General features: G+C 35.9%; 1 protein-coding gene across 1 annotated transcript; it reads left to right on the top strand.

Annotated features, from left to right (window-relative positions):
• Positions 1-9,141: 9,141 nt before the first annotated feature.
• On the top strand, positions 9,142-19,694 carry LOC114323031 (2-oxoglutarate (2OG) and Fe(II)-dependent oxygenase superfamily protein). Its single transcript, XM_028270487.2, has 7 exons — positions 9,142-9,660; positions 10,724-10,897; positions 11,054-11,146; positions 11,254-11,322; positions 12,009-12,215; positions 19,015-19,140; positions 19,260-19,694. Exons 1-7 carry the CDS (start codon positions 9,391-9,393, stop codon positions 19,413-19,415), a joined length of 1,095 nt encoding a protein of 364 aa, XP_028126288.2. The 5' UTR covers positions 9,142-9,390; the 3' UTR covers positions 19,416-19,694.
• The last annotated feature ends 7,197 nt before the right edge of the window (positions 19,695-26,891 follow it).

Genomic DNA, 26,891 nt, shown 5'->3' with positions numbered 1-26,891 from the left:
AGTATTCTGTTTACAGAATTTTTCGTTTGTTTCTTTTCTTCTTACAAAAATTATTTTATGTGGTTCTACAAAATAATATTCTGATGGAAAAAACAAATAGTAGTAATATACTGTTTGACAGATAGTAGTAATATACTGTCTATTTTCTTTGATAACTAGTAGTAATATACTGGTGTCATTAACAATTCAGAATATTTATTTGTGAAGTTTGTCCGAAATTAATTTTGATTTTTAGAAATAATTTATGAGTGTTCATTAATTAAAATTCTGTTTCAGTATTTTAATTATTGAAGTGTTACAGAAATTTAATTTTCTGTGTGGAATTAATTTGGTTAAATAAAATTTTATTTTATTTTCAAATTAATTGAAAATAAAAGTTACAATTCTTATTTCTTTTATTTTACATAATTTAATTTTCTGGTTTTGGTTTAAATTTTCTGTGTAGTATAAAATTATAATTATAATTTTGTTTTATAATTTAGAATTCATGGCTACTAAAACTAGTCAAACTAATGTTCAAACCAGTACTGGTATGGTGGCTGCAACTGCGCCAACCCCTCCTCCTGTTGTGATTGTACCAGTCAATCATGGTGAAAAACCAGAGAAGTTTTTAGGAACTGGTTTTAAAAGATGGCAGAAGAAAATGCTATCTAGAGGAAGGGAAATTCAAAAGTACAAGTCTAATGGCAAGTGTTACATTTGTGACAAAGAGGTACATCGGGCCAAAGATTGCCGTTGCAAACGCAAAGGCAAAGAAAGATCAAGCAAGATGCTTGCTCAAGCCTATATGGACAAATTTCCAATAGAGATTTTATAAATCTTTTTGCAGTTGTTTCCGAGGCAAACCTTGTCGAAAAATCTAAAGAGTGGTGGGTAGACACTGGTGCTACTTGCCATATTTATACCGACAAAAAGATATTCACATCTTATTCAGTGGTGGACAACGGTGAACAATTTTTTATGGGCAACTACTCAACTTCCAAAGTTGAAGGACAAGGAAAGATTATTCTGAAGATGACATATGGAAAATAACTCACTCTCAACAATGTGCTGTATGTACCAGACATTCGCAAGAACCTTGTTCCGGATCTTTGTTGAGTAAAAATGGGTTTAGGATAGTTTTTGAAAGTGACAAATTTGAACTTACCAAAAACGGGATGTATGTAGGAAAAAGGTTACATGTCTGATGGTCTTTTCAAAATGAATGTAATGACTGTTATACCCTCTGTTAGTAATAAAAATACATTTTCTTCTTACTTGCTTGAGTCTTCAATGGCATGGTAGACTTGGACATGCTAATTATGGATTTTTGCGTAGATTAATTAATATGGAATAATTACCTAAATTTGATATTGATTCAAATCATAAATGTGAAATTTGCGTTGAGGCAAAATTATCCAAAACTCATTTTCATTCAATTGAAAGAAGTACGGAACCACTTGAATTAATTCATAGTGACATTTGTGATTTTAAATCAATTCAAACTAGAGGTGGGAAAAAGTATTTTATCACTTTTATTGATGACTATACTAGATATAGTTATGTTTATTTAATTTGAACCAATGATGAAACTTTGGAAACTTTCATTCAATACAAGAATGAAGTTGAAAATCAACTTGGTAAGAAAATTAAGAAACTTAGAAGTGATAGAGGTGATGAATATGAATCACCTTTTGGTGAGTTTTGTAAAGAACATGGAATAATTCATCAAACCACCGCTCCTTACTCACCTCAGCAAAATGGAATTGCTTAGAGGAAAAATACGACTTTAAAAGAAATGATGAATGCCATGTTAACAAGTTCTGGATTACCTCAGAACTTGTAGGGGAAAGCAATACTTTCTGCTAATTATATACTTAATAAAGTACCCCGAAAGAAAGTAAATCAAACACTTTATGAAATGTGGCATGGGAGAGTTCCATTTTATAAATATTTAAAAGTGTGGGGGTGTTTGGCTAAAGTGGTTGTTCCTAGTCCTAAAAAGATTAAGATATGTCCTAAAACTGTTGATTGCATTTTCATTGGTTATGCCAAGAATAGTAGTGCATATCGGTTTTTGATTCATAAATCAGAACATTCTGAAATGCATGTAAATATTGTTATTGAATCTCAGAATACATCATTCTTTGAACATATATTTCCAAACAAGACTGGACAAGAGACTAGTACTAATAAAAGATCTTATGATGCTATTACTAGTCATGATCAAGAACAAGAGCAAGAGATAGATCAAAATGAGGAAGAGGAACCTAGGCGTAGTAAACGTGCTAGAACCTCAAAATCTTTTGGTCTAGATTTTCTAACATTTTAGTTAGAAAATGAGCTTTTAACTTTTAAAGAAGCTATGTCCAATCCTGAGGCTCCTTTATGAAAAAAAGCTGTGAAAAGTGAAGTTGAATCCATCCTGCAAAATCACACTTGGGAATTGGTGGATCAGCAACTAGGTTATAAACCTCTTGGGTACAAGTGGATTTTCAAAAGAAAAATGAAAGCGGATGGATCAATTGACAAATACAAGGCAAGACTTGTGGTCAAAGGTTTTAGACAAAAAGAAGGTCTTGATTACTTTGACATATACTCACCGGTTACTAGAATAACATCCATTAGAATGCTAATTGCTATTGCATCATTGTACAATCTAGAAATTCAGCAAATGGATGTGAAAACTGCTTTCTTAAATGGTGAGTTAGATGAAGAAATTTACATGGAACAACCAGAAGGTTTTTCTGTTCCAAGAAAAGAAAAGAAAGTATGTAAATTGGTTAAATCATTATATGGTTTAAAACAGGCACCAAAGCAATGGCATGAGAAATTTGACAAGGCAATGATGTCAAATGGATTTAAAATTAATGAGTGTGACAAATGTGTTTATATTAAAAACACAGACAAAGGTTATGTTATTGTATGTTTTTATGTGGATGATATGCTCATCATAGGCAGTAATAATGACATGATTAAAACTACCAAGAAAATGATGAATAAACATTTTGACATGAAGGACATAGGTATTGCTGATGTAATACTTGGCATGAAAATTACCAAAACATCAGAAGGATATGCTTTGTCACAATCTCATTACATTGAGAAAATACTTGAGAAATTCAGTAAAGATGATGATCATCTTGCTAGAACACCTGCGGATGTTAATTTGTTTCTTTCTAAGAATGTACAAGAAAGTATTTCTCAATTAGAGTATGTCCAAATTATTGGAAGCTTAATGTACTTGATGAACTGCACTCGCCCGGATATAACTTATGCAGTAAGTAAATTAAGTAGATATAAGAGTAATCCAGGAGTAGAACATTGGAAAGCAACTATAAGGGTTCTAAGTTATCTCCGATTTACTCGTAACATTGGGCTAAATTATACTAGATATCCAGCAGTACTTGAAGGATACTGTGATGCAAATTGGATATCGGATACTAGAGACTCAAAGTCTACTAGTGGATATGTCTTTACTCTTGGTGATGCGGCTGTATCTTGGAAATCTTCCAAACAGATTTGCATTGCTAGGTCTACTATGGAGTCAGAATTCATAGCTTTAAATAAAGTTGGGGAAGAGGCAGAATGACTTTGGCACTTCCTTGAAGATATTCCAATGTAGACAAAACTGGTGCTTTCTATATGCATATATTGTGATAGTCAATCAGCAATAAGTAGAGTACAAAGTCATATGTATAACGGTAAGTCACGACACATTTGTCGTCAACATAATGCCGTGAGATAACTACTCTCTAATGGAATTATTTCCATTGAATATGTGAAGTCTAAAGACAACATAGCGGATCCACTAACCAAAGGGTTAGCAAGAGAGTTAGTTGAAAATTCATTGAGAGAAATGAGACTTAAGCCTATTAAATAAGAGTTACCAAAATGGCAGCCCAACCTAATTGACTGGAGATCCCAAGATCTAGGTTCAAAGGGACAACCGAGTTGTGTATGACTCAGAAAGATCACTGGGGAGTCAAACTCCTACCCATTTCTATGATGAAATAGTGATGTCTGCAGCGTTTTAGGTTAAGTAATGCTTTTTATGATTCTTATATCTAGGTATACCTAGTGGAGTATGGCAGGATACTCTTTATAATAATCACCTATGTGAGTGTGAACTAGGCCGGTTCTATGAGATTTGTGAAGGGCTACAATTCTCTTGAACACTCATAAAAGACTAGGTTGTTCAGGGTCAAAATGAACATAATAGTAAGAACTAAACTATGTCTGGTGATATACTGTGTGAGTTCTATTGTCTTGGTTTACACAAATGGTTAAACAGTTCAAGACATCATGTTCACTGATTAGCTAGTAAATCCGATAGTGTCTCACAAGGGAAGGCTCAAAGCCAAAAGCTACTTATCCTTTGCAGAATATTTTCAATTTTTGTACTCTCTGTAATTAGATCATGTTTTTGCATTTTCTCTCCGTCAAATTCCATTCATGTGGGGGACTGTTGGAAAATTGGTTTTATATAGGCTTATTTTGGGCCATCTTTGAGCCCAAAATTGAGTGGGGTCCACACGTCTTTTGGGGTGAGTCCGAAGAGATGACATGTTCTTTGCCTCATAGCAACTCACACGGTGAAGACGGTTCGTCAAAACCATTTATGAGTAAATGAGAATTTGACGTCGTTTTCGAGTTCGTGGAATGGACAATTAAAGAATTTAATGTGGATTTCCTTGTGAGGCTTGTCTCACATTGAAACTTCAAGAGAACTTATGTGTGTATATAGGTTCTACGTGACAACACTTGAGTTGGGCCCCAAGGGACACCCTAAGTTTGTAGAAAGAAGGAGTTATGGACAAATGAAACCTTAACTCAAACCACCACACACGCGTACGCACGTCGCCGTTGCCGTCTGTCTGGCTGAGCCGAGCCAAGCCATGTCGGACACAGGTGTGGGGTGTGGGTCGGGTCGGTTCTATTATTAATTTTTTGAACAAAATGCATTTGAATTTTTTCAAAAATTCTTGTAGGAAAAAATTTATTTATTTAAATTTTTTGCACCATTTTTTTTGGTCCAATATGTACCCGTTTTTCCAGTCCATTTTTAGTAGTTCAACAAGTTCAAATTGTCCAACAGATTGGGAAAACTGCCAGCAATTCTGAGCAGTTTTAAAACTGCCAAACAGTTTGCAGATCTGTTCAAAATTTGAATTGAATCTGTTCAAAAACAGTCTATACATGTTCATTCAAAATCTATATCTGTTCGGCAGATTCATACCTGTTCGGACAGCCTTGGATTATCTATAAATACAACAATTTTCTAGTAGTCATTCAATCCGAAATTCTTCATTTTCCTTGTACTTTTGCTCTCTTGCATTATATAATCTTCATATTATTTTTTTCAAAAATTTAGAGAGTAAGAACACAGGCTCTTGTTCGCCGAGCAAATTGTTTGGAGTGTTACCACAATTTGTGAAAATCATTGTATCCTGGGAGATAGACGCCATTTATCTATAACCACCGTAGCGGGGCGAATCTGTCTTAAGGACAGAGTGTCACACACTCGACTTGATCTTTAAATATTTATTCGGTTCGATAAAATAAATTCGGTACGTAATTTATGTTATTTGTTTGATTTATTTCAATTTATTTATTTTACACAGAAGATTTATCCAACAGTTCTATAAGAAATAACTATAAATCAAACCTACATATAAAGAAAGACCACACAAATACATGGTGTCCTTGACTCGTAGTGCCTTCTATGGAGATTGAATTTGGATTGAGTCGTGGTTCAGAAAGTTCAATAGCTCAAAAAACTATATATGCAAGACAGAAAGTGCAATTCCAAACTATTTATGATTATTTTGCAAAACATTGCAATGTACTGGGAAAACAATTTCACAACCAACAACAAAAGAGGGTCAATTTTTCTCTCAACATGAATTTTTGAAATGGAAACGTATGAAGATGGGATTGCCTTAATAAATTTTAACACACACACACACACACACACACACACACACACAGGAGAACCTCATGAGGAATGAACAAATACTTCAAAGGTAAGAGTTGGAATTTCAAGCTTGTAACTCAAATCAGTCTTCTTTTTTTTCTTTTTTCTTTTTTGAGAAAAAAATCAAGCTTAGTCTAAAAATCTTGCATAAAAAGAATACAATATAATGTGAATCTAAGCATGAACATATCACAAAATTTTGAAATAAAAACCTAAAATCCAAAAAACTAAACAACAAATAAAAAAAGAAAAGAAATAAATAGTCTAAAATAAATAGCTATTGTATGTTATATGCTTCTAAATCAATATCAGAATCAAACATTATTGTGAAAATGATCAAAGAACCTATAGTTTCTTAACTGCAATCCAAAGCCTTGACAAAGAAAGAAAATTACATTATGGCATTTAAAAACAAAAACTCTAACCAACTTAATTCTCTCACCCTTTACAAAGCAAAAGCAATACAAACTAGGAAAAAAAAAAACCAACAAATTTGGATCAAATCCCTTATTCCAAATCCCCTTATTCCAGCTTTGCAATGAAAATTTTGAGTAATAACCAAATTAATAAAATCAGCTGAATCCAGATCATAGAGAGATCTAAGAGAAATACCTCTAGATGATGGAAGGCTCTATAAACACACAGAGAGAGAGAGAGAGAGAGAGAGTAAGGTTATTCCTGTAAAAATCAATTACATACAACCAGTATTTCAGAATAGAACCTTATACATACACACACGCACACACATATTCTTGATTTCATGAATTAATCCAGCTGAAAGGGGGTCATAGGGAGGGAAATAAGGGGTTTTACAGAGAAGTTTGGGAAGAGGGTTTCGCCTGGTGGTATAGAGTGAGGGAGTTGCAGAGAGGGGGAAAGGAAAGGGAAGAAGAGATAGATTGAGAAACATACATACCAAGAAGAGAGCTGCAAGCAAAGATGTGAATGATGGAGTTGCAGAAACGTGAACGGTAACAATTTCGCCAGAAAAAGGGTTTCGATATGATTTGGAGAGTGATCCAGTGCTCTTCAAAGGTAGCCAGCGGGTAAGATTGATGGTAAAGTAGTCAATGTTTTAGCTAGCTTGTTGGAGGGCCCAACATGAGTTGTGGTTGGCTAAAATGCCTAACAGGCCTCTTTTAGCCAGCTCTTTGGAGTTGCTATAACAAACACCCTTCTTTTTTTTCTCTCTCTCTCTCTCTCTCTCTCTCTCTTTCTCTATTCTCTCCGTTATTGTTTGGCGTTTGTCGACTGCCGCCGCTTTCTATCGTTGTCTGTCGTTGCTCTTTGTTGGGTCTTATCTCCTTCCACTTTGCAGATCTCTAGATCTATGGCGATGAAGAACATTGGTCCTAGATCTAGACCATGACGAAGTACTACCGCCTGGCGCCGATCCAGCTGCCTAGCATACGTTTCATTGACTTCATTCTTGGATCTAGGTCATTGATCCAGAACCACCGATCCATCGACGATTTGAACCCTAACTAACGATCCGCCGTTGTTTTTAGATCCTAGACCACCTAGACCGTTGCTTTCTCACTACTGCCATCCAGCCACTACCAGAGAGGCGGCAAAGTGTTCATCAATGGCGACATATTCAAATAACCAAATCCTTCCTGCCGAAACCCTAATTTCCTGTGTCGAACAATTTCTTCCTATCAACGGCCATGATTCCACCGAACCACCCCATCAAATTCCCTAGAACAATTAGAGCTATCCAATCCTCAACCAACCGACTCACTCGAACCAGTCGAGAAACAAAAGAACCGAAGAAGAAGAAGAAGTTGTGCACCCTTTGTGAAAGACGAGCCTCTGCTGATACACCCATAGCGAGGATGAGCTCCAAATCCGACCCAATAACACGTGGGACCGTGAGTCCTGAGCGGGCTAAAAAGGTGTTGAAGACCGAGAATGGATTTGCTTTTCTCTTTACAACACTTTTGTATCTCTCTCTCTCTCTCTTTCTTAGGAAATTTTTGTGTTTCAATTTTTTTTTGGATTTGTTTATTAGAAAATGCCTTTAGCTTCTTTGATTTTTGGAAACTTAATTTTGTATAGATAATGGATCATTTATGTGTGTGGGTGTGTGTTTGAGAATGAAAATTTTCAACAGATTAGTTTTTTTTAATCTGTTTAGATCTCTTGTTGCACATATATATTTGGATAAAAATTTGTTGGTATTAAACATATAGTGATTTAATGTATTTCGATAACAAAGATTTGAATAGGTAAAAAATTAGCAAATAGAATTCAGAGAAAAAATTGAACAGAAATAAAATTTAGACCGATATTTGAACAAATAAGGGGAAAAAATTGAACAGATAGAAAAAAATTTGAACAGATTGATATAAATTTGAACAAACAGTCAAAAAAGTCAATAAATAAATTAAGGAGTAAAATTGAAAATAAAATATCCTTCAAAACAAACAAAATAACTTCTCACTAAATTATTTCACAAAGTCTTGACCTCTCACCAATAAAAAAAATATCCACTAGACCTAATACGTTATACCTTACTTAGATTGAATTTTGTAACAATTTTCTCAATAAAAAATTCTTATAATAGAATATTTATAATTTGTAAAATTATTAGAGAGAATTTGTATATCAAGTAAATCTCATCTAATATATTTATAATTTATCCATTTTTTTAAATTGAGTTTAGGTATATATAGGCCTTATTTGAGAGGAGAATTGTGTGCTAAAATAATACATTAAAAGACAAAGTATGTTAGAATAACCAATAAGACAAAATGTTACATCCAACTCATAATCATTTTATTTTTTCTCTCACAATCATCAAATCAACTATAAAAAAATATCTTTCTAATCACAACTATTTTAACTAAGCTAAAATAATAAATAAATAATCAACTAAAATAACCAATAACCCAGATAAGGCCATATTTGGCCTTCGTTTAAGAAGTGAGCTAATTTTTTTATTTTTTGACTATTTTAGTTTGGATTAAAAAATCTTGTTTAGAATGAAATTTTTTTTATTTTTATTTTTATAAAAAAAAATAATTATAATTATAATTTAAATATAATATTTTATTTTATTAACTTTTAAAATCATTCTATTTTTTTTTTTAAACTAAAATAACCCAACCTCACATAGCAAAGATAGCCTTGACCAGCCCACCAAATTGGTCACAAAAATAAAAATAAAAATAAATAAATTAATTAAATAAATAAGAAAAGAAAAGGAGGAGGTGTACACGGAACGGAACGGAGCATAGCATAGTGGGTATAGTACACGCAATGGGCTCTTTGATTCCGAGAAGAACAAGTACGAATCCCAAAGGCAATCAACGGAGTGCTGCTAACATGCGCCACGGTCCATTGGTGGCATTATTCTCCCGCCATCATCAAGAAAAGCGCTCCGAACCAAAATTCCTCTTTCTCTCTCTCTAGAAGGAAAGAAAGAATAGGCAATGGAGCTGCCGGTGATAGATCTAGCACCGTATCTGGAGAAATCAGCTAAATGTAGCCGGGAAGTAGGAGAGAAGAAGTTGGATGATCCAAATCTTCAGAAGCTGTGTGAGGAGGTGAGTCGAACCCTAGCACAGACCGGAGCTTTGCTTGTCAAAGATCCCAGATGCTCCGCCCAAGACAACGATCGCTTCATCGATATGATGGAGAAGTATTTCCAACGCCCACCACAATTCAAGCGCCTCCAAGAGCGTCCTCACTTGCATTACCAGGTCTTTCCTTTTTTTACTACTACCATCATCATGCATTTATTTCTAGATCATTATATCAATGCTAGTATTGAGCTTATTGTTAAATTTTTAATTACTATAATAGTAATAATTAAACTAGAATTGATGAATCATAATGGGTGTATACTTTAATAAAATTGGGTCTTACATTGTGTGGATTGAGGGATTTGGAGAGAAAAAAAAAAAAGAAAAGATTTTTACTTGTTTGGATAACTTAAGGTGTTTGGATAACGTAAGGGAAGAGAAATAGGGAGAAATGGAGAAAAATTCATTTTTTTTGTAACCCTCATTTTTAATCTTCCCAAAATGGAGAGATTGGAAGAAAAAATAAACCAACAGATTCTTATATTTTCATAATACCAGTTTTGTCCCTGTAAAAATAGAAGAAATAAAATGATTGAATAACTGAATCCAATGAAAATGATATACAACTATTATAATTATTTTTTTAGCTTCTTTATGTTCTGAAGAGATGACCAAATTAGGCTATGTACCAATCTTGCTTGTTTTTATTTTTATTTTTATTTTTAAGGCTGTGTTTGGTTCATGGATTCTGACCCTTTAGGTTTGGTACAAAAACATACTAGATCATTTATTCTTAATTGATCTTATTCATCATTACCCATCTTTTATAATATCAAATTCACAAGTAATTTGAGTTGTGATGAGTCCACCATCCATCCCTACTACTGCCTTGGTGACCATCTGGTTACCCATTTTGCCTTTCAACCTTGATGCATCTTCTGGACAGGATATCTTGTTCAATTGTTTTCAACTACCTTTACTTTCATATGAATAAAGACAGTCATCGATGTTTTATTTTATTTTTCAATTTTATTCTTTCCATTTCCAATTTTCACATGCTATAAAAACTATAGAGGGGCCAAATTCATAGTGAGAAAACAAGGGAAAGGTAAATAATAAATGAAAGATTAGGGGCAGTTTCATCTTTCTGGTGGTGCATATGTTGTAAGGTTGCATTTGTTGTTAGAGAAGGAATCATTGCTTTATAAGTAGTTCTGGTGTATGTAAATGACAACAACAGGTTGGGGTAACACCTGAAGGAGTTGAAGTTCCTCGTAGCTTGGTTGATGAGGAAATACAAGGCAAGTTAAGAGCAATGCCCAAAGAGTTTCAACCCTCCACTCCCATGGGACCAGACCCAAAGTGGCGGTACATGTGGAGAGTTGGTCCTCGGCCATCAAACACCCGCTTTCAGGTTTCACATCTTCACTTCATTCTCAATATTAAGATGGTTTTACTACTATCATTAACTGTCATGGTTTCGCTTTCAGGTCTCACATCTTCTCTTCATTCTCAATATCAAGATGGTTGTTTTTTACTGCTATCATTAACTGCCATGCTTCCTATGTAGGAACTGAATGCTGAGCCAGTCATACCTGAGGGATTTCTGGAGTGGAAAGACACCATGGACTCCTGGGGCTACAAAATGATATCTGCTATAGAGGTGAATCATCAGTGAGGTTACTCAATTGTCTCAACCTGCTTCTTATGTATATCATCTGCAATATCATTTGTATTTTTTTTTTTTTTTTTTTTTCTGGGTTGGCCCAGGCTGTTGCAGAAATGGCAGCAATTGGGTTTGGCTTGCCTAAGGATGCATTCACTTCTCTCATGAAGCAGGTAACTATTGTTCTTATCTTACCACCTCTTTTTGTGTTTGTGGCCAAGTCATTTTTTATGCTGTACTTTTAAAATCAGAAGCATAAAATGAAGACATAAAAATACATGATGTTTGTGTGGTGTCTAATCAGATTGCGTTGAAGACTTTTGTTGATGCAAAATTGCATATCTACCAAAATTTAACTTCATATTTGTGCTTCCTTTGGGTTGGGACAAGAAAATATACGTGTCATTCACTGCGGGGCAATTTAAAAAAATTCCAGTTGATTTACTTGACTAACAAAGACAGAGGGTTTTACCCTTTTTTTTGGTGTCAAATGTGTGGGATTGAAATGGATTGATACGTGAAACATTTTTTGTTCTAAGAAGCACGAACACGACACAGACATGCAGGCACACAAAGTTTCAAAAAGTGAAGGACATGGCACATTGGGGACACGTGCAAAACATATAATTTTATACATTTATTATATGTCATTTTTAAATATTTTATGACACATGCAATGTGTCCCCAGGGTGTCCGCAGCATGCAACACAAATGCTTCTCATTTTTTATTTATTTTTTCCTTTTTAAAATCATATAAAGAAGGGTGTTGCACTGATGGCTTGTGATAGTGCACTACAATGCACTATTTCTTTTTAGCTGTTTGTGCTACTTAACAAGTGCCTTCTGTCTTCCAACCCAGGGACCACATTTGCTTGCTCCAACGGGGAGTGACCTTCAACGTTATGGCCAGGAGGGCACTGTGTTTGCTGGATATCATTATGACCTTAACTTTCTAACAATTCATGGCCGAAGTAGATTCCCTGGTCTAAACATTTGGCTTAGAAATGGGCAAAAGATGGAAGTGAAGGTTCCTATAGGTTGTCTCCTTATTCAGACAGGAAAGCAGGTTAGATCATATTTAGTACTTGTATTTATTTGCTTTTATATATTGAGCTAGTTGAGCAACTGATGTGTTGCTATTAGAAGTTGACTTGAAAAAGCATGTTCCAAAAGAATTGCAGAACCACTCAATGTTAATTTTGTATGTAAGAAACGTGCTTCAATTTTTACCATAGAAATGACACATTTTACATTTCTCATTCATGTTATTTTGGTCATTGAAACGATTAAAAACACTATTTTTCCAGGTTCAATCTATCACAAAGATACATGAATTTAATTTTGTCAGTCTGTTTATTTAGTGTCTATACGATGCTAGTATTAACTGGTTTTTAAGTACTCATAGAGTGGTTTTATATTAGATAATTAAAATGAAAAGTAGCTACATTTTTTTTTGATAGGTAAAGAAATTGTATTGAAAGATGGCAACTATATACACAGGATGTATACAACAACAAAAAGGAGCAAAACAAAATCATATATATCAACACAGATGTACAAATCAGCCAAAACATCCACAAAATAAGGGGGAAATGTGCAGTCCTCCTTGAGCGAAAATGTAAATTAAAATAAAATAATTGTGCCAGGACTTTACCCTTCAAAGCAAAAATGGAATTCTCCCTCCCTTGAAATGATTTGTCGTTCCTTTACATCCAGATGCACCATAGAATGCATAATGAAGCTGTTGGAGATAAGATTATAAGATATCAGAATATATGAAGATTCTATGATTTATGCATATTCAATATTCACCTGGTGTAAGTTGGTTGTCAAATACTTCTTCTGAGGTGTTAATTAATTAACACTAGATACTGTAAACAAGAATATCAAGTTGAGTGAATGAAAGATGTAGCCTATAGGGCTTTATGTGTGGACGTAAGCCAATATTGGCTGAACCACATTAATCTTTTGTGTTCTTTCTTTCCTCTTTTCAGGCTTTATTATTTCTTCATATTCAACCTTATTGTCATATTATAAAATTCAACTTGGTATCAGAGCCTACCAAACCCTAAACATGTTTCTTTATGGAGTGCTTTCTCACTCCGCATTTTTTTTTTTCAAGGTGTTTTCTCCTTTTCTTGTGTTGACCACTAGTTTGCTGATGTGATAAGAAATCTTTGTGATTTTTACTTGTTTTGGGACTGCCGATGTGTTCGGTAGCATTATTCTGTGATATGTTGAGTTTTTCGGCTACTTCTCTACCCTTTTAGGGTCCCTGTGTTCATGTGGTAAGCACATAGTTAGTTCTTTTTTGTTTTTGGGCTACCGGTTTGTTCGGTAGCATTCTTCGTAAGATGTCGTTTTTTGGGCCTTTCTGTTTATGGTGATTTGCTGTTACTTCAGCCTTGCTCTCTCTCTCTCTCTCTCTCTCTCTCTCAATTGGTTTCTCTTGCTACCATCATGACTAATTCCATGCTCGTTTCTTTGTTGCAAAATGTTGATTCCGTACCTATGTTCTTTGAAGGTGTCATTGAAGGGAGTTATTACGATTTTTGTTGTCTTTCGGGAACTTCATTGTAATTGTTTGTAATGATCATCCTATTTTCGAATTTAAGTTGGACATTCACTTCAGTTGTTCTGTGTTCCACCTTGAGGGGGAGTGTTGGAGATAAGATCATATTGTCAAAGATATCTCCATATATTCTGATATTTTCTATATCTTCTGATATCTTTGACAATATAATCTTATCTTTAACAAAAACAACCTCCCAGGTCTCCATGCTTACCTTAGTTAGGCAACCCCTATGCCTACACTCAAAAAGATTCTTTACCAACCCCAACATAACCCTCGGAACACCAAAAACTGAAAGAATTAAACCCCAAACTTTTGAAGCCAACATATAATGAAGTAAAAGGTGATTACCCTCAATAAAGTACTAGTGGCTTGCACACGCGATGTGTGTGCAAGTCAAATAAGTAAAAATTTTAAAAAAAAAGTTGAAAAATACTGTATCTTGTGTGTCACTTAAGTGGTAACAGTGTTCTTTATCAGGTCTTAGGTTCTCGAGTATCACTGTCTTCTGTGTCTTTTTTTTTTTAAGTTGAGAAATCCACTTAGCACCAAGAGAAGCAAAGGCTTCAGGACACCATCAAAGCTGTTCACTTTATATATAGTATAGATTTTGAGAGGTAGAGATGATAAATCCCATAATGAACTTGAATACACTTCCAAGCATATTAATGGTTTATAGTCCTTGATGCCCCGAATCATGAAACTCTTGGATAGCAGTCATAACATCCGCCTTCACAACCTCCTAACACGATTGAAAAAATGTCAATGAACCATTAGTACCTTGTACCTTATCTCCATTTAACCTCTTCTAAGCCTCTCAAATTTCATCGTTCAAAGATGGCCTCTCGAACCAATCCTTACCCCAACATCAATGGAAGAATCATACTTCAAACCATCAAGATGAGGCGATCCATGAAAAGATTCTTGTAAAATTTCCATAATTTCGTCCTCGACTACCTCCTCCAACTCTCGTTCCCTCCCCTCCTTATCTTTCAACTTCAATTTTTTCCTCCAGAAGTCTAGCAATTCTTAACTCCACCTTGTCTAGGACTTTTTTGTTTCACACCTTCAAATTGAGCTTTAACAATTTAATCTTTCTGGCCAAACAAAGCTTGAGGAACCAACCACCTCAAAACCCTCCCACCTGCTCCTCACTCTTCTTCCCTGAGACACATATTCTCAAACATGAAAGGTTTTAGGCCCTTTGACAAACCACCACTATCCAAGAGAAGGCACATGATTCGAAGTTGGCCTTCAAAATTAAGGCTTGGCCCAAGATATTCACAGAGAGGCTCAAAACAGTTAGGTCTGAACAATCCCCATGCCGTTGAATGCATAGCCCAAATATTTCTTAAGACACCCCCACTCAGGTCTAGCCCAGTACTTGGGCGATGAGGATCAGATTGAACTGATTTCTTCTTCTTGGCCCAAGAGAATTTATTCCTACCAACCCTTGCTTGAACTGGATTGTGAGCCCAAACCACCCCCCTCTCCACAGTCACATGGCTCATTGCCCTCCACCCTGTTCCTTTGCCCGCCAGCTATCCCCTTTCTCTTTTTAGAATTAAAAAAATAGGCTCTCAACTGTCCTGCCACTTACCACCCTGACCTAGCTTCCTCCCTACCATGTGTGTTGGCCTAGAGTCGCCCTCCCCCAATTGCTAAGGTTCAAGGTTCCTGCAAATCACCTCTCTTCCATTACCCTTCAATTTGCTTTCTCTTGCCTCTCCAACACCCTCATCAAATGGCCTCAAACCCACCCAATCTCTTTCCCAAGAAGACATCTCCCTTTGGATGCCACTTCTTTCCACCTATCATCTACGTGATCAAAAGTTTTCCATACTGTCTGAAGAATTCTCTGCTTTCTCGCCATTTTTTTTTTTGAGTCTGTATGGAAAGAAGCTACAAATTGAACAAAGATGAAAGAATGCGAGGAATCAATTTGCTTTCATAGTATATGAAGTAATTTGGAAGATTAAATGAAAAACTTGTGTAAGCCACATTTATTGGAAGGTAAAGGAAATTTATGTCACCCCATTTTATAGAATCAATTGTGTAAAAATATATGTATTATTGATTGAGATAGATGTTACAAGATTGTTGTATTGATGTGTTGGATTACAAATCAGAGTGGCATTATATAGGAGAGGGTTTGGGTAGTAGGTGTAGTGGAGTGGAGGTGGTAGGTGAAGTGGGTGCTAGTGGAGATGGTAGGTGGAGGAGTAAATTGGTAAATTCTAACAGCCCCCCGCAAACTTAAGGAGGATAGAAACTAACCAACTTGAGTTTGAAGAGAGGAACAAAACAAGAAAATACATAAAAATAAACAAGAAAATACATAAAAATAAAAATAAAAAAAAAGATAGGAGATACTGTATGGTCGTGTCAGACCGTTGGTGAAGACTCTGAAAGGTGGTGCCATAATGTGGTAGAGGACACTGTATGGTGGTGTCATAACGTTGTAGAGGACACTGTAGGGTGGTGTCATAATGGTGTAGAGGACACTGTATGGTGGTGTCATAACGTGGTAGAGGACACGGTATGGTGGTGTCATAACGTTGTAGAGGACACTGTAGGCTAACCGGAATCAATGTCGGGACAGTTTATGGGGTCTTGTCGGACCGTTGTAAAAGGCTAACCGGAATCAAATGTCGGGACAGTTTATGGGGTCATGTCGGACCGTTGTAAAAGTTGCACCCTCAAAAGGTGTGCCCAATTTTATCAAAAGGCGTGCCATCAAAAGGCGTGCCCAATTCATTAAAAGGTGTGCCGGATTCATCATGGCGAGGCACGTGAGTGCCTTGGTTGGTGCGCCCGTTTGTCGGCTGGGGGTATGAGGCGCGCGATGCGCGTGGCTGCCTCGGCTATAAGACGAAGGCTGAGGCTGAGGCAAAGGCGGAGACAAAAAACTTGCGAGAGATATTCTGAGAGTTTCGGAGAGAGATTGCTGAGAGAGATATTCTGTATCACTCTGTTGTCTGAGAAAATGGCTTCATCGTCTTCCCGCGGGCTGCTCACCCTCTTTCCCGACCTCAACGAGAGAGAGAACTGGTGCGGTGGCACTGGAAACTCAACCAAGCGCCCCGGAGTTTGCCCCGTTGAACTTTCCGATGCAGTCGGTGGAGCAAAGAATGGCAGTGCAGTCGGATGTGGAGGCCAATCAGTATACTCTGAAGTCATGTGTGGAAACCATGACGGCGGTCACAAATTTGTCGAACCGGCTGCAGAGTAGGACAAATGAGGTGCAGCATTTAAACTCCCAGCTGGCTCTGCTCCAACGCATGTATAAGGATGCGCGAGCAGAGATAAGCGTGCTAAGGGCAGAAAACAAGGAGCTGAAGCGGAAGGCCACCGTGATGTTCCGATTTGGAGGGCCGCCATATGCGGCAGTGGAGGAGTATGGGGGGAACGTGCTCGGTGGACTGGGAAGCATTGAGGCAACACCGTCAAGGGCCTCCCAGGACGGAGGCAAGAAGAAGAGACCGGCGGCAGAGTAGAGAAGGGATGTCGGTGTGTGGCCGGCTGCATAAAAGTAAACAAAGCCGTTGTTTTTTTTTTTTTTTTTTTTTTTTTTTTTTTTTTTGATGTGGAAAATTGTGATCGGGGGTGATCCCGAAGATGAATAAAATATGGGTTGGTGTGCAAAGTTGGATGTTTTTTTTTTTTTTTTTTTTTTTTTTTTTTATGTGGAAGGAAGAAAATATATATATATATATATATATATTTAAAAAAAAGTGGAAAATGTGATGATGGTGTTGGGGGAAAAGATGGTAAAATATGTGAAAATGGAAAATATGTTAAAATAAGAAAGTGAATGGGTGGCCCAAGGAGGTTCAATGCATGTGAGGTGCTGATGTATTTATTTATGGTATTTGTTGTTGGTGGGTATTGTATATTTTATTGTATTGTTATTTTATTTTATTTGTTGTTGTTAAAGCTGTCGAGAGAGTGAGAGAAGGAAGTGGGTGGGTGGTGATAGTTTAATAAAATATGAGAGAGTGGGTTTTCAATTCTGCCAAAAGGAAGAGAGAGTGAGTGTAAAGTGAGGTAAAGAAAAAATAAAAAAAATAATAATATCGCAGCCCAACGTAATGGAGTCTCGACCTTCTGCTGCTGACAGGTGCAAACCATTTCCCTCCGCCAGCCATCTTCGATCTCATTCTTTTGTATTCTCTTGACCTAAGTACTGTTTTCATAAGATTTATATCCTCGCAGATCTCATGTTCAGAAAGAGATGCCAGACCGGGCAGTACATCGCTCTGAAAATCTTTGAGTCTCCTCCCCCTTCTCAACTTACTTCGACAATCCTTGTTATCAAATTCGGCAACTTCAAATGGTTTTGACGACACACAATAGTCATCCACACTGCTTTCTGGTAACTTCAACACAATCGACTCATAAGAATCGAAAGAATCGAGGATACAGTCGAGTCCATGGCAAGAGACGAGCGACGTCGTGTTGTTGGCGGAGAAAGCGTCGCTTGAGGTAGGTCTCGAGGATCTCCATGACAGAGACGAAGCGCTTCATCTCGGCGAGACGGCGGCTGAGATCGGCCTCTCGGGCACGGGCTCGCTCCAGACGCGCCTCCGTGTCGGCCAAGCGGAGCCTCAGGTCTTCCACCACGGCGGCGTCGGTGGGCGGAGGACGAGTCCAGGAGGTGGGTAAGCATGATTGTGGCCTATGATTTGTTTGGAAATGAAACCGGGTCCTGGAAACCGCCCGTGACGGAGAGGGATGGGTTCTGGGAGCAGGCTGACCCGGCTCCTGTCGGGTCGGGTCAATTGTCCGGGTTGGGGTTTCCTTCCGGTCTAACGGCAGACGTGACGGTGCGGACGTGACGGTGTGTAGGGGTCCGGCGGGCGGCCAAGGCGAGACTGCCGCCCGCCAGTGAAGCAGAATGATTAGGTTGTTAACCTTGCTCTGATACCATGTAAAAATATATGTATTATTGATTGAGATAGATGTTACAAGATTGTTGTATTGATGTGTTGGATTACAAATCAAAGTGGCATTATATAGGAGAGGGTTTGGGTAGTAGGTGTAGTGTAGTGGAGGTGGTAGGTGAAGTGGGTGCTAGTGGAGATGGTAGGTGGAGGAGTAAATTGGTAAATTCTAACAAATTGTCTTCATGATATGTTTTAGTCTTCGTGGTTTGAGACTTTGATCCTGCCTTCCATTTCAAGTCTAATGTTACGAATGGGCTGAATTTTATTTGCTAATAATTTTACTTTTTGCTCAAGCTTAATTTGGCTGACCATGAATGGTATATGCATTTTGAATGTGTAAATTGCAGATAGAATGGTTGACAGCAGGAGACTGCATAGCTGGTATGCATGAAGTTGTTGTGACTAATAGGACCACTGATGCAATTAAACTAGCATTGCAGCAAGATCGCAGCCTTTGGAGAGTATCCTCAACGGTTAGTGAAGCCAACATTATTATCATGCTTATCATTTTACTGCTGTAATTTGTTATTTTCAAATATTTATGCATTTTTTCGTTCTTTTTTTTGACTTATCGTTCTTCTGTCTTATCTAGTTGTTTGCACACATAGCTTCTGATGCTGTGCTGAAGCCTTTAGGCCACTTTGCTGGATCTCCAATTGCCAGCAACTATCCACCCATTTGTGCAGGAGAGTTTGTAGAACAAGAGCTTGCTGTAATTAATCTCAAAGGAAACAAAGGAGAGCTTTGATGAAACATTATCTGAGAAAGCATGTGTTGTTTTCCCTTGAAGAAGCTAACAGCATTTCAAGATTGTTGTGATGAAATGAGTCATGAAGTAGGTTTGATTAATAGTGTCCCATTGTTTATCTGTCTGGAGATTAGAATAATTGGGCCTTTTAATCAAGCCATTGTGCATGTTTGTTTTATGATGAAGTAGGTTTGAATAATAGTGTCCCATTGTTTATCTGCCTGGAAATCAGACTAATTGTGCCTTCTAATTGAGCCATTGTGCATGTTTGTTTTATGATATTTGCTGAGTTCTCAACATATTTCTGAATGTTTTCGACATAATTCTGTGCTAACGTAACCTCTTTTTTCTTTTTTGAACTGTGTCAATGTAACCTGATAGCTGCATTTCTGCACAACGGAAAATTGTCTCGCAAATGAATGGAACTGATATGCAGAAAACTTTACCAGTCTTCTGTCGTTTGGTTATGTGGATGGTTTCTGTATATGTAATATTGTTGGTCATGTTTCATTGCGGATATGACTCGGGTAACAGAAGCTTTCTTTGTGGAAGAGCCCCTCTTCTTTCTGAATGATTTAAAAATTGATTCGATAACTAGGCAAACATTTAAAAAAAAAAAAAATCGTTCTCTCGATTGGGTTCATTCTCCAGGTCTAATGTCACCCTGTCAGTTCATGGACATTATTGATGTGTCGGTTTCATAAGCAGGAGATTTGCTAGGAAGTATCTTACCACAAATGAAAGTCTCTTTTAATGGATTAAAAATATATGAAGTCAGCTTTTAATTTTGTGTTGCGCAAGATAATAGATTGTCATAGGTTTTGTTCTACTTGGAGGTTACAGATGTTGAAGTGTTAGGTTGCGTTTGGTACAGTTTTTTAAATATGATTTGATAACAGAGTTGTATTTTGAGTTTGCGAGTTTTGGTGAATGAGTTTTGAATTGAATATGAAATTTTTAATGTGATATATGATATTTGATACAAAAACTTATAACTCATAATTAAACACACAACTCAAATGGAACTAGAAAAAGAGTAAAGCAACTCAAATGGAACTAGAAAAAGAGTAAAGCAAATGAGGTTTTCTATAAGTAGGAGGGAAATACAAATGGAAAGTACTATGAATTTCAAAAATTAGCATTGAATTCGTGCTATGTAGGACTAAATATTTTTTATATTTTTAAAAATAATATATATATATATATATATATATATATTTTAAATAACAGTAAAGGATTACGAAATATATTCTACATAAACAAAGTTTATAGTTTTTTTTTTTGGTCTTCTTTTATTTTTAGTGATTTTCTTTTATATTTTAATTTAAAAAATTATTTGTTTTAATGTAAGTATATTTAAAACATTAATATTTATGAAAACTTCGAAAATTTTCACTACAAAAAAAATTGAAAATGTGCTCCTTTTTGTTGTTTGCTTTTTTTTATTTATTATTTTTAGCAAGATCCTTTTTTTTTTAAAGGTCTCTTCACATTTTTTATTTTTCTTTTTTTAGTACATCTCGACTAAGTGTATGTTCAAATAATAATAATAATATATAAAAAAAATCACTAAACACCCAAAAAAAAATGAAAACTCGCACAAATAATTTTACCATTTGAAAACCATGTGTTTCTGGTTTTTTACTCTATTATTTTCTTTTAACTCATTGGAATTAAATGATCATTCCTTTAAAATATTCATTTTTATATTTGGTTTATTACAATATTATGAAAATACATTGTAAATAAAATTATCATTTTCCATTATAAAAGAATAATTAGAACAACAATGCTAGAGGACCACAATTTTTGTGGCCACAATGGCTCAAAACTGTCAGAACGACGTCGTTTTGGCATGTTTTGCACCCAAAACGACGTCGTTTTGACAGTTTTGAGCCATTGTGGCCACAAAAAATTGTAACCCTCAAACATTTTCCTAATTAGAAAAAATTTTGAGACCCCCAAAAGGTTCTCATAATTCAACCATATAGTATGATAAGTGTTAATTTTTAATTTGTTACACACCCGATAATATAGAGCTAAACTCTCTTGCCACATCACTATAAGTGAATTTATGAATTTAAAAGTGTAGATCTCTAACATTACTCAGATACTTACTCCATGGGAAAAAAACAAATAAACAAGAGGACAAAACCTGGCCCATAAAAGAAAGCCCACGTGAACAGCCAGGAGCAACTCTACCACCACCATTGGGTGTTCAATTGAACACCTTGAAATTTTTTATGTTGAACACTCTAACCCACCTTTCTGAACACCCAACTCAGTTGAACACTCACTCAAGCCCACTTTTTTGAACATCCAATCCAACTCAATCCATAATTCTTTAATCAATATATATGCTTTGTAAAGTGATCACACATGTTTTAGAGTTTTACTTCCTCTGTGCAAAGTACCTCTTTTGACAAATTTGTATAATTTTGCAATTTTTAGTAAGTGTATCACTTGAATGTCGATGTGGATCAACAATTTTATTATTTATCTCAATTTAAATTAAAGAAATTTTCTTTATTTTTTATTAAAATATGTTTATGTAAATTTTTGTATCTACATTTTATTTACGTAAATATTTGTATTTACATTTTATTTTTCGAAACAATGATATCAATATATTATACTTTTATTTATTTATTTGTGTATAATTTAAAAAATGTAAAAAAAATAATTTTTTAAATGTCTATTTTGAAAAAAATTTTCTGAAGTCGCCAATGTGAACAGCCAAGGAACTATCAAAATTTCATGGAATTAGCAACAAAGAAAGTAGGAATTTATCGAAACATAAGGGTAATTTCTGCAGATGTGGCCCAAAAAACACAAAAAACAAACCCATGCTGACACTGTTTCCTAAGTGAAAGAGCTTATATTATATAGAAATAGACATCATTAATAGGTATCAAATTGGGTGTACTTAATATTTTCATAAAGCTATATAGTAAGGTTTTTATAAAGGGTAAATTTTATTTTAGGGGGAATTACAATAGAATTTTTTTTTTCCCCCCTAAAAACATAAGGGATGCAACTCATTCTAGTGGAGTGTAAGTCAAAAGTGGTGGAGTTTATGTTTGTGGTAATTTTTTTTTCCAACAATAACTAAACAATGATTTCCCCTTAATTTTGACATATGTGCATATCACCTACCAGATAAACACTCCTTAAGGGTTGACAACAATCTAAAGTAGTCAAAAAATCAAAAAATCATTATAAAAAATTTAACTCTTGTCTCTACTTTTTTACACGTCTTTTCGTAAAAAATTAAAAAAATAACTAAAAGGAAAATTCTACTTCTGTTTAAAAAAAAAAAAAAAAAAAAGAAGCAAAATTCTACTTACACCATTAATTTAACTCCTTACACCCTCAAAATTCAATTTTTTTATTTTTTATTTTTATAATTCATTTATTACCCTTATCCTTAACCTTTCTCATTTTCCTTCTTGCACCCAAATCCTAAAAAACCCTAACCCTAATTCTCTCCCATCACCACCACCTCCACCGGTCCGTTATCGACGTCGCCACTCCACTACCACTTCACCATCATTTCCCTCTTTGCCTCAACTTTTTCCTCTATTGTCACTTCATTTTTCCTGCTCCCGCTTCTTTTTTTTTTCTTCTTGTTCTTCTTCTTCATTCAAACATGTTAACATCTTCTTCTTCTTCTTCTTCTTCTTCTTCTTTTAGATCTGATAATAGATCTGGTCTCTCTCTCTCTCTCTCTCTCTCTCTCTCTCTCTTCGTGCTCCGTCGATGAATAAAAGAGGGCGTGTGACGCCCCAAATTCTATTCTAAGAGTTGAAATCTAGGAAATGTCACTAATGAGTCCCTTGGTAGCCTCTCTTCTAAGTTCTATCTCCTTAGATAGTATAACTACCTTTTTGACAGATCTTAACAATCTTTTAATGAGTTTTATTGCATTTTTAGATTTTCGTATTTAGGATCATGCATATTTTTCAACCCCTTTTGTGCTTGGCTTGGTGCTGTAGAGTACTAGGTGAGCCTCTTCTTCTCTTCATATCCCGTATTTTAGATCTTTGTATATAAGATCATACATGCTTTTTAATCCTTTTTGCTCTTGTCATGGTTGCATCTTGCTTGTGCATTCTTTTTTTTTACTATGTCTAGTATGCTACCATGACATTATATGCTTACTTGAGATATCTTTATGTGTGCTTGTTGATTGGAGGGAATTTTTCCTAAGTTGGGAGTGCCCATATCTCTTTCATAAGGGCTTTTTTTTATCATTTTTCTTGGAAAACTCTCAATAAAATCATTTTCATTACGAAAGAGATAGATGCTTTCCAGAGTATGCGATTTACTCTTTATATGTTTACTTCATATAGTAAGGTTAGTATTAATAACTGGGACATGGACATATTTTAGTAATGAATCTCATGTCAAAAATTAGTAGAGACCGATCTTTGATCGGATGGGAATGGATGCTCAATTCATGACCTTTCCCTTTTATGCCTAAACTCTCGGATCAAACTTTCTGATTGTGACGGGCAGTGGCCTACATCAGTAGGAGTCCGGATTTTCTATTTTCCCCAAAAAGATTAGGTGGCGGCTCGGAGTCTAGTGATGTGATCCTTATTTGGCATTTCGTTTGATTGGTGATTTTTTTTGCGGATTTGCCATAGTATGCGATTTACTCTATATTTTTTTTCCGAAGTTGTGCTTTGCACGTGCAAATTTAGGCAGAGGAGAGCTTATTACATTTGAGCTTGCACTCTTGTGGATTTTGACAACAACAAATTCTTGTTATTGAATTTTGACCAAGTAAATGTACGGATTTTTTTAAAAAAAATTTAATTATTTCACACACAATCATATCTATTTATGTCTTCTTTCCAACACCAATTAAATCATTCAATTCGATATCAGATGAGAGAGATACGACAAAATAGTGAAGCTACATAGAGTGGCTCGTATAGCAGAGTTGCATCAAATTCAATCTTTTCTTCTCAAAACATCACGGATTATGCTTTCTTTTTTCTATTCACTTCAAATCTTTAAGCTTAGCTCCCCGGTTGGAATCAAAGTTTGCCAATTATTTAGTTAAGCTTGCAAAAGCTTTTCAATTACATCATTTTAGTGCATAAAAAATACTTAAATCAACATAAAAGTATCAAATAATATTGCGTTTTGAACTATAAAATGTAGTTTGAAAGGCTATCAATTTAATTGACGGATGTGTGATAACACCTTTTTCATTGATTAGTTAAAATAATAGGGTGAGTGAGTATCTCTTGTACTTCTTTTTATATGAAATGAAGTGAAGCTTTTTTTGTTTGCCAAAAAACCAAAAGGCAGTGGATCTAATTTAAAATTCATTATTTTAACTAATTAGAAAGGTTATACTATTCACCCATATACACATTAATAATCTTATTAACAATACAAATGGTCAAATATGATTGGTCGTCAAAAAAAATAATAACATGTAAACCTCCAATAATATTTGGATATGAATATTTTTAATAGGATTATTAGTAAAATTTTAAATAGATGTAGTGTAGAATTGCTCTTGATTATACTATGTACCTAGAAGTTAACATATAACTTAATTTTTATTTTGTCACTAATAGCTTAATTTTTTTCAACTTGATCCCTCAATTATTAGAGTTTTGTTAATGTGGCCTAGTCAGTAATTTGTCAATCTATTTTTTATTTTTATTTTTTGGAAGAAAAATGGCACATATCTCCATTACATATTTGTAATGGAGAGGTTTCATTCTATCATCCAACGGTGAGTGTTGTAACAACCCTCACCTTACTCTTGTCTGACTTGCATACGTTCCTGCATGATCTTGTCTTGTTTTAATAATTGGAAGGATTTGTTTGTCTTGTTTTGTTAGTATTACTTGCGTGATCTTGTCCCTTGTTCGGTGTGTGCGTAGCCGAGGTCATCTTGAGCTTAGTCCGCCTTTGAACCTTGTACTTAGATTTGTTTTGAGATCTTGTTCAACCCCATCTTCACCTCGGGCATTTATTGCCGAGATGTTTTGCACTTAGTGAACCTTGTCCGCAGGCAGGTATGGCCTAGGCCGAGATGTGGCACACCCCGGCCAAGGTGTGGCACAGCTTAGTCAAGTGTCGTCCTCCCTAGCCGATGTTTTGTTATCCTGTTGCTGGATCCTTGATTTGAGCCGATGTCATCTTATTGCCGATGTGTCTTACCCGAGCTTGCTGCATACGCTTTGTCAGAGACTTGTCTTGTCTATCAATCACCTTTTTGAGCTGAACCAACCCGATAACGCCACGTGTCCGAGCTGATTGTTAAGGCAGCCGGCAGACCTTGAAACACATCATTTTCTTGTCTCAAATCTTTGTTTTATAGAGAGAGGCTCTAGAGAAGTTCTTGAGTGAGAGTAAGTCTCCCAAGCTTGATCTTCGTGGTTTGAACCGTTGGATCCGAGTTTTGAGGTTAGAATCTTGATCTCCTTTGGTTGTTCTTGCTGATCATCTAGCTGCATTGCATGATCGAACTCGTGTTGCATGTCATGCATTGTTTTGAAGTTGGTTTTGGAAAGAGAAAATGGTTTTCATGTGTTCTTGAAGAAAATCTCGTTTTGATCCGAAAGTTGGAACGGAAACCATGTTTTTGTGTTTGTTCTTGCATGACTTTCTTGAATGGGTACCCAGGTCCATATTTTGAACTCTTGGCATGAAAACTCAGATTTTTGTAACAAGTTGTGAGCTTGCATCCATCTTTCAAATGATCATGTTCTTCATATTCTTCAAAGGAGAACCCAGGTTTTTCCTGACTTTGTTTAGCGGGACCTCGGCATAGTCCTGGACGGTACCCAGTGTGTTTTCATGAAGCGGGAGCAGTGGTTAAGCTTCCAGCTTGTTTTGCTTTGTCTTTGACTTGGATCTGGCAAGAATGCCGAGATCATTTGCATGTATATAGAGCTTGCTTTGAGAATGTGACTTGCCATGTGATTGTAGGTCCTTGATATTTGCTTTGAGTCTACACCTGAAGAACTAGGTGAGTGGTATTTCTAATAAAGCTACGTTACACTTGCTTTTGATAAATCTTGTTTTGTTTGTTTTGACGTGGGTATTTGCTAAGCATGAATAAATAGCCTTGTTTTGATTGTTATCCTCGGAAAGTCCCTTGTGCTGGAGGACTCTAAACTTTCGCAGTACTAAGTATAAAAGGATACGGTCCTTTCTTGAAAAGATTTCTATGTTAAATCGGGCTACGGGCCTAAGTAACACAAGTCCCTTGTACTGGAGGACTCTAAACTTTCGCGGTACCAAGTGCACAAGTCCCTTGTACTGGAGGACTCTAAACTTTCGCGGTACCAAGTGCACAAGTCCCTTGTATTGGAGGACTCTAAACTTTCGCAGTACTATGTGTAAAAGGATACGGTCCTTTCTTGAAAAGATTTCTATGTTAAATCGGGCTACGGGCCTAAGTAACACAAGTCCCTTGTGCTGGAGGACTATAAACTTTTGCAG

This window comes from Camellia sinensis, chromosome 5, assembly GCF_055761805.1.
Source record: "Camellia sinensis isolate YWXY chromosome 5, ASM5576180v1, whole genome shotgun sequence".
Taxonomy (NCBI): domain Eukaryota; kingdom Viridiplantae; phylum Streptophyta; class Magnoliopsida; order Ericales; family Theaceae; genus Camellia; species Camellia sinensis.
The sequence above is the reverse complement of the archived record's forward strand: the minus strand, read 5'-3'. Positions and strand labels throughout refer to the sequence as shown.

Bases quoted from the DNA above. Each gene is read 5' to 3' on its own strand.
- LOC114323031 (XM_028270487.2), top strand. From the start codon at position 9,391: ATGGAGCTGCCGGTGATAGATCTAGCACCGTATCTGGAGAAATCAGCT. The intron at 11,147-11,253 runs GTGAATCATCAG...GGGTTGGCCCAG, and splicing joins AAATGATATCTGCTATAGAG to GCTGTTGCAGAAATGGCAGC. The intron at 11,323-12,008 runs GTAACTATTGTT...CTTCCAACCCAG, and splicing joins TCACTTCTCTCATGAAGCAG to GGACCACATTTGCTTGCTCC.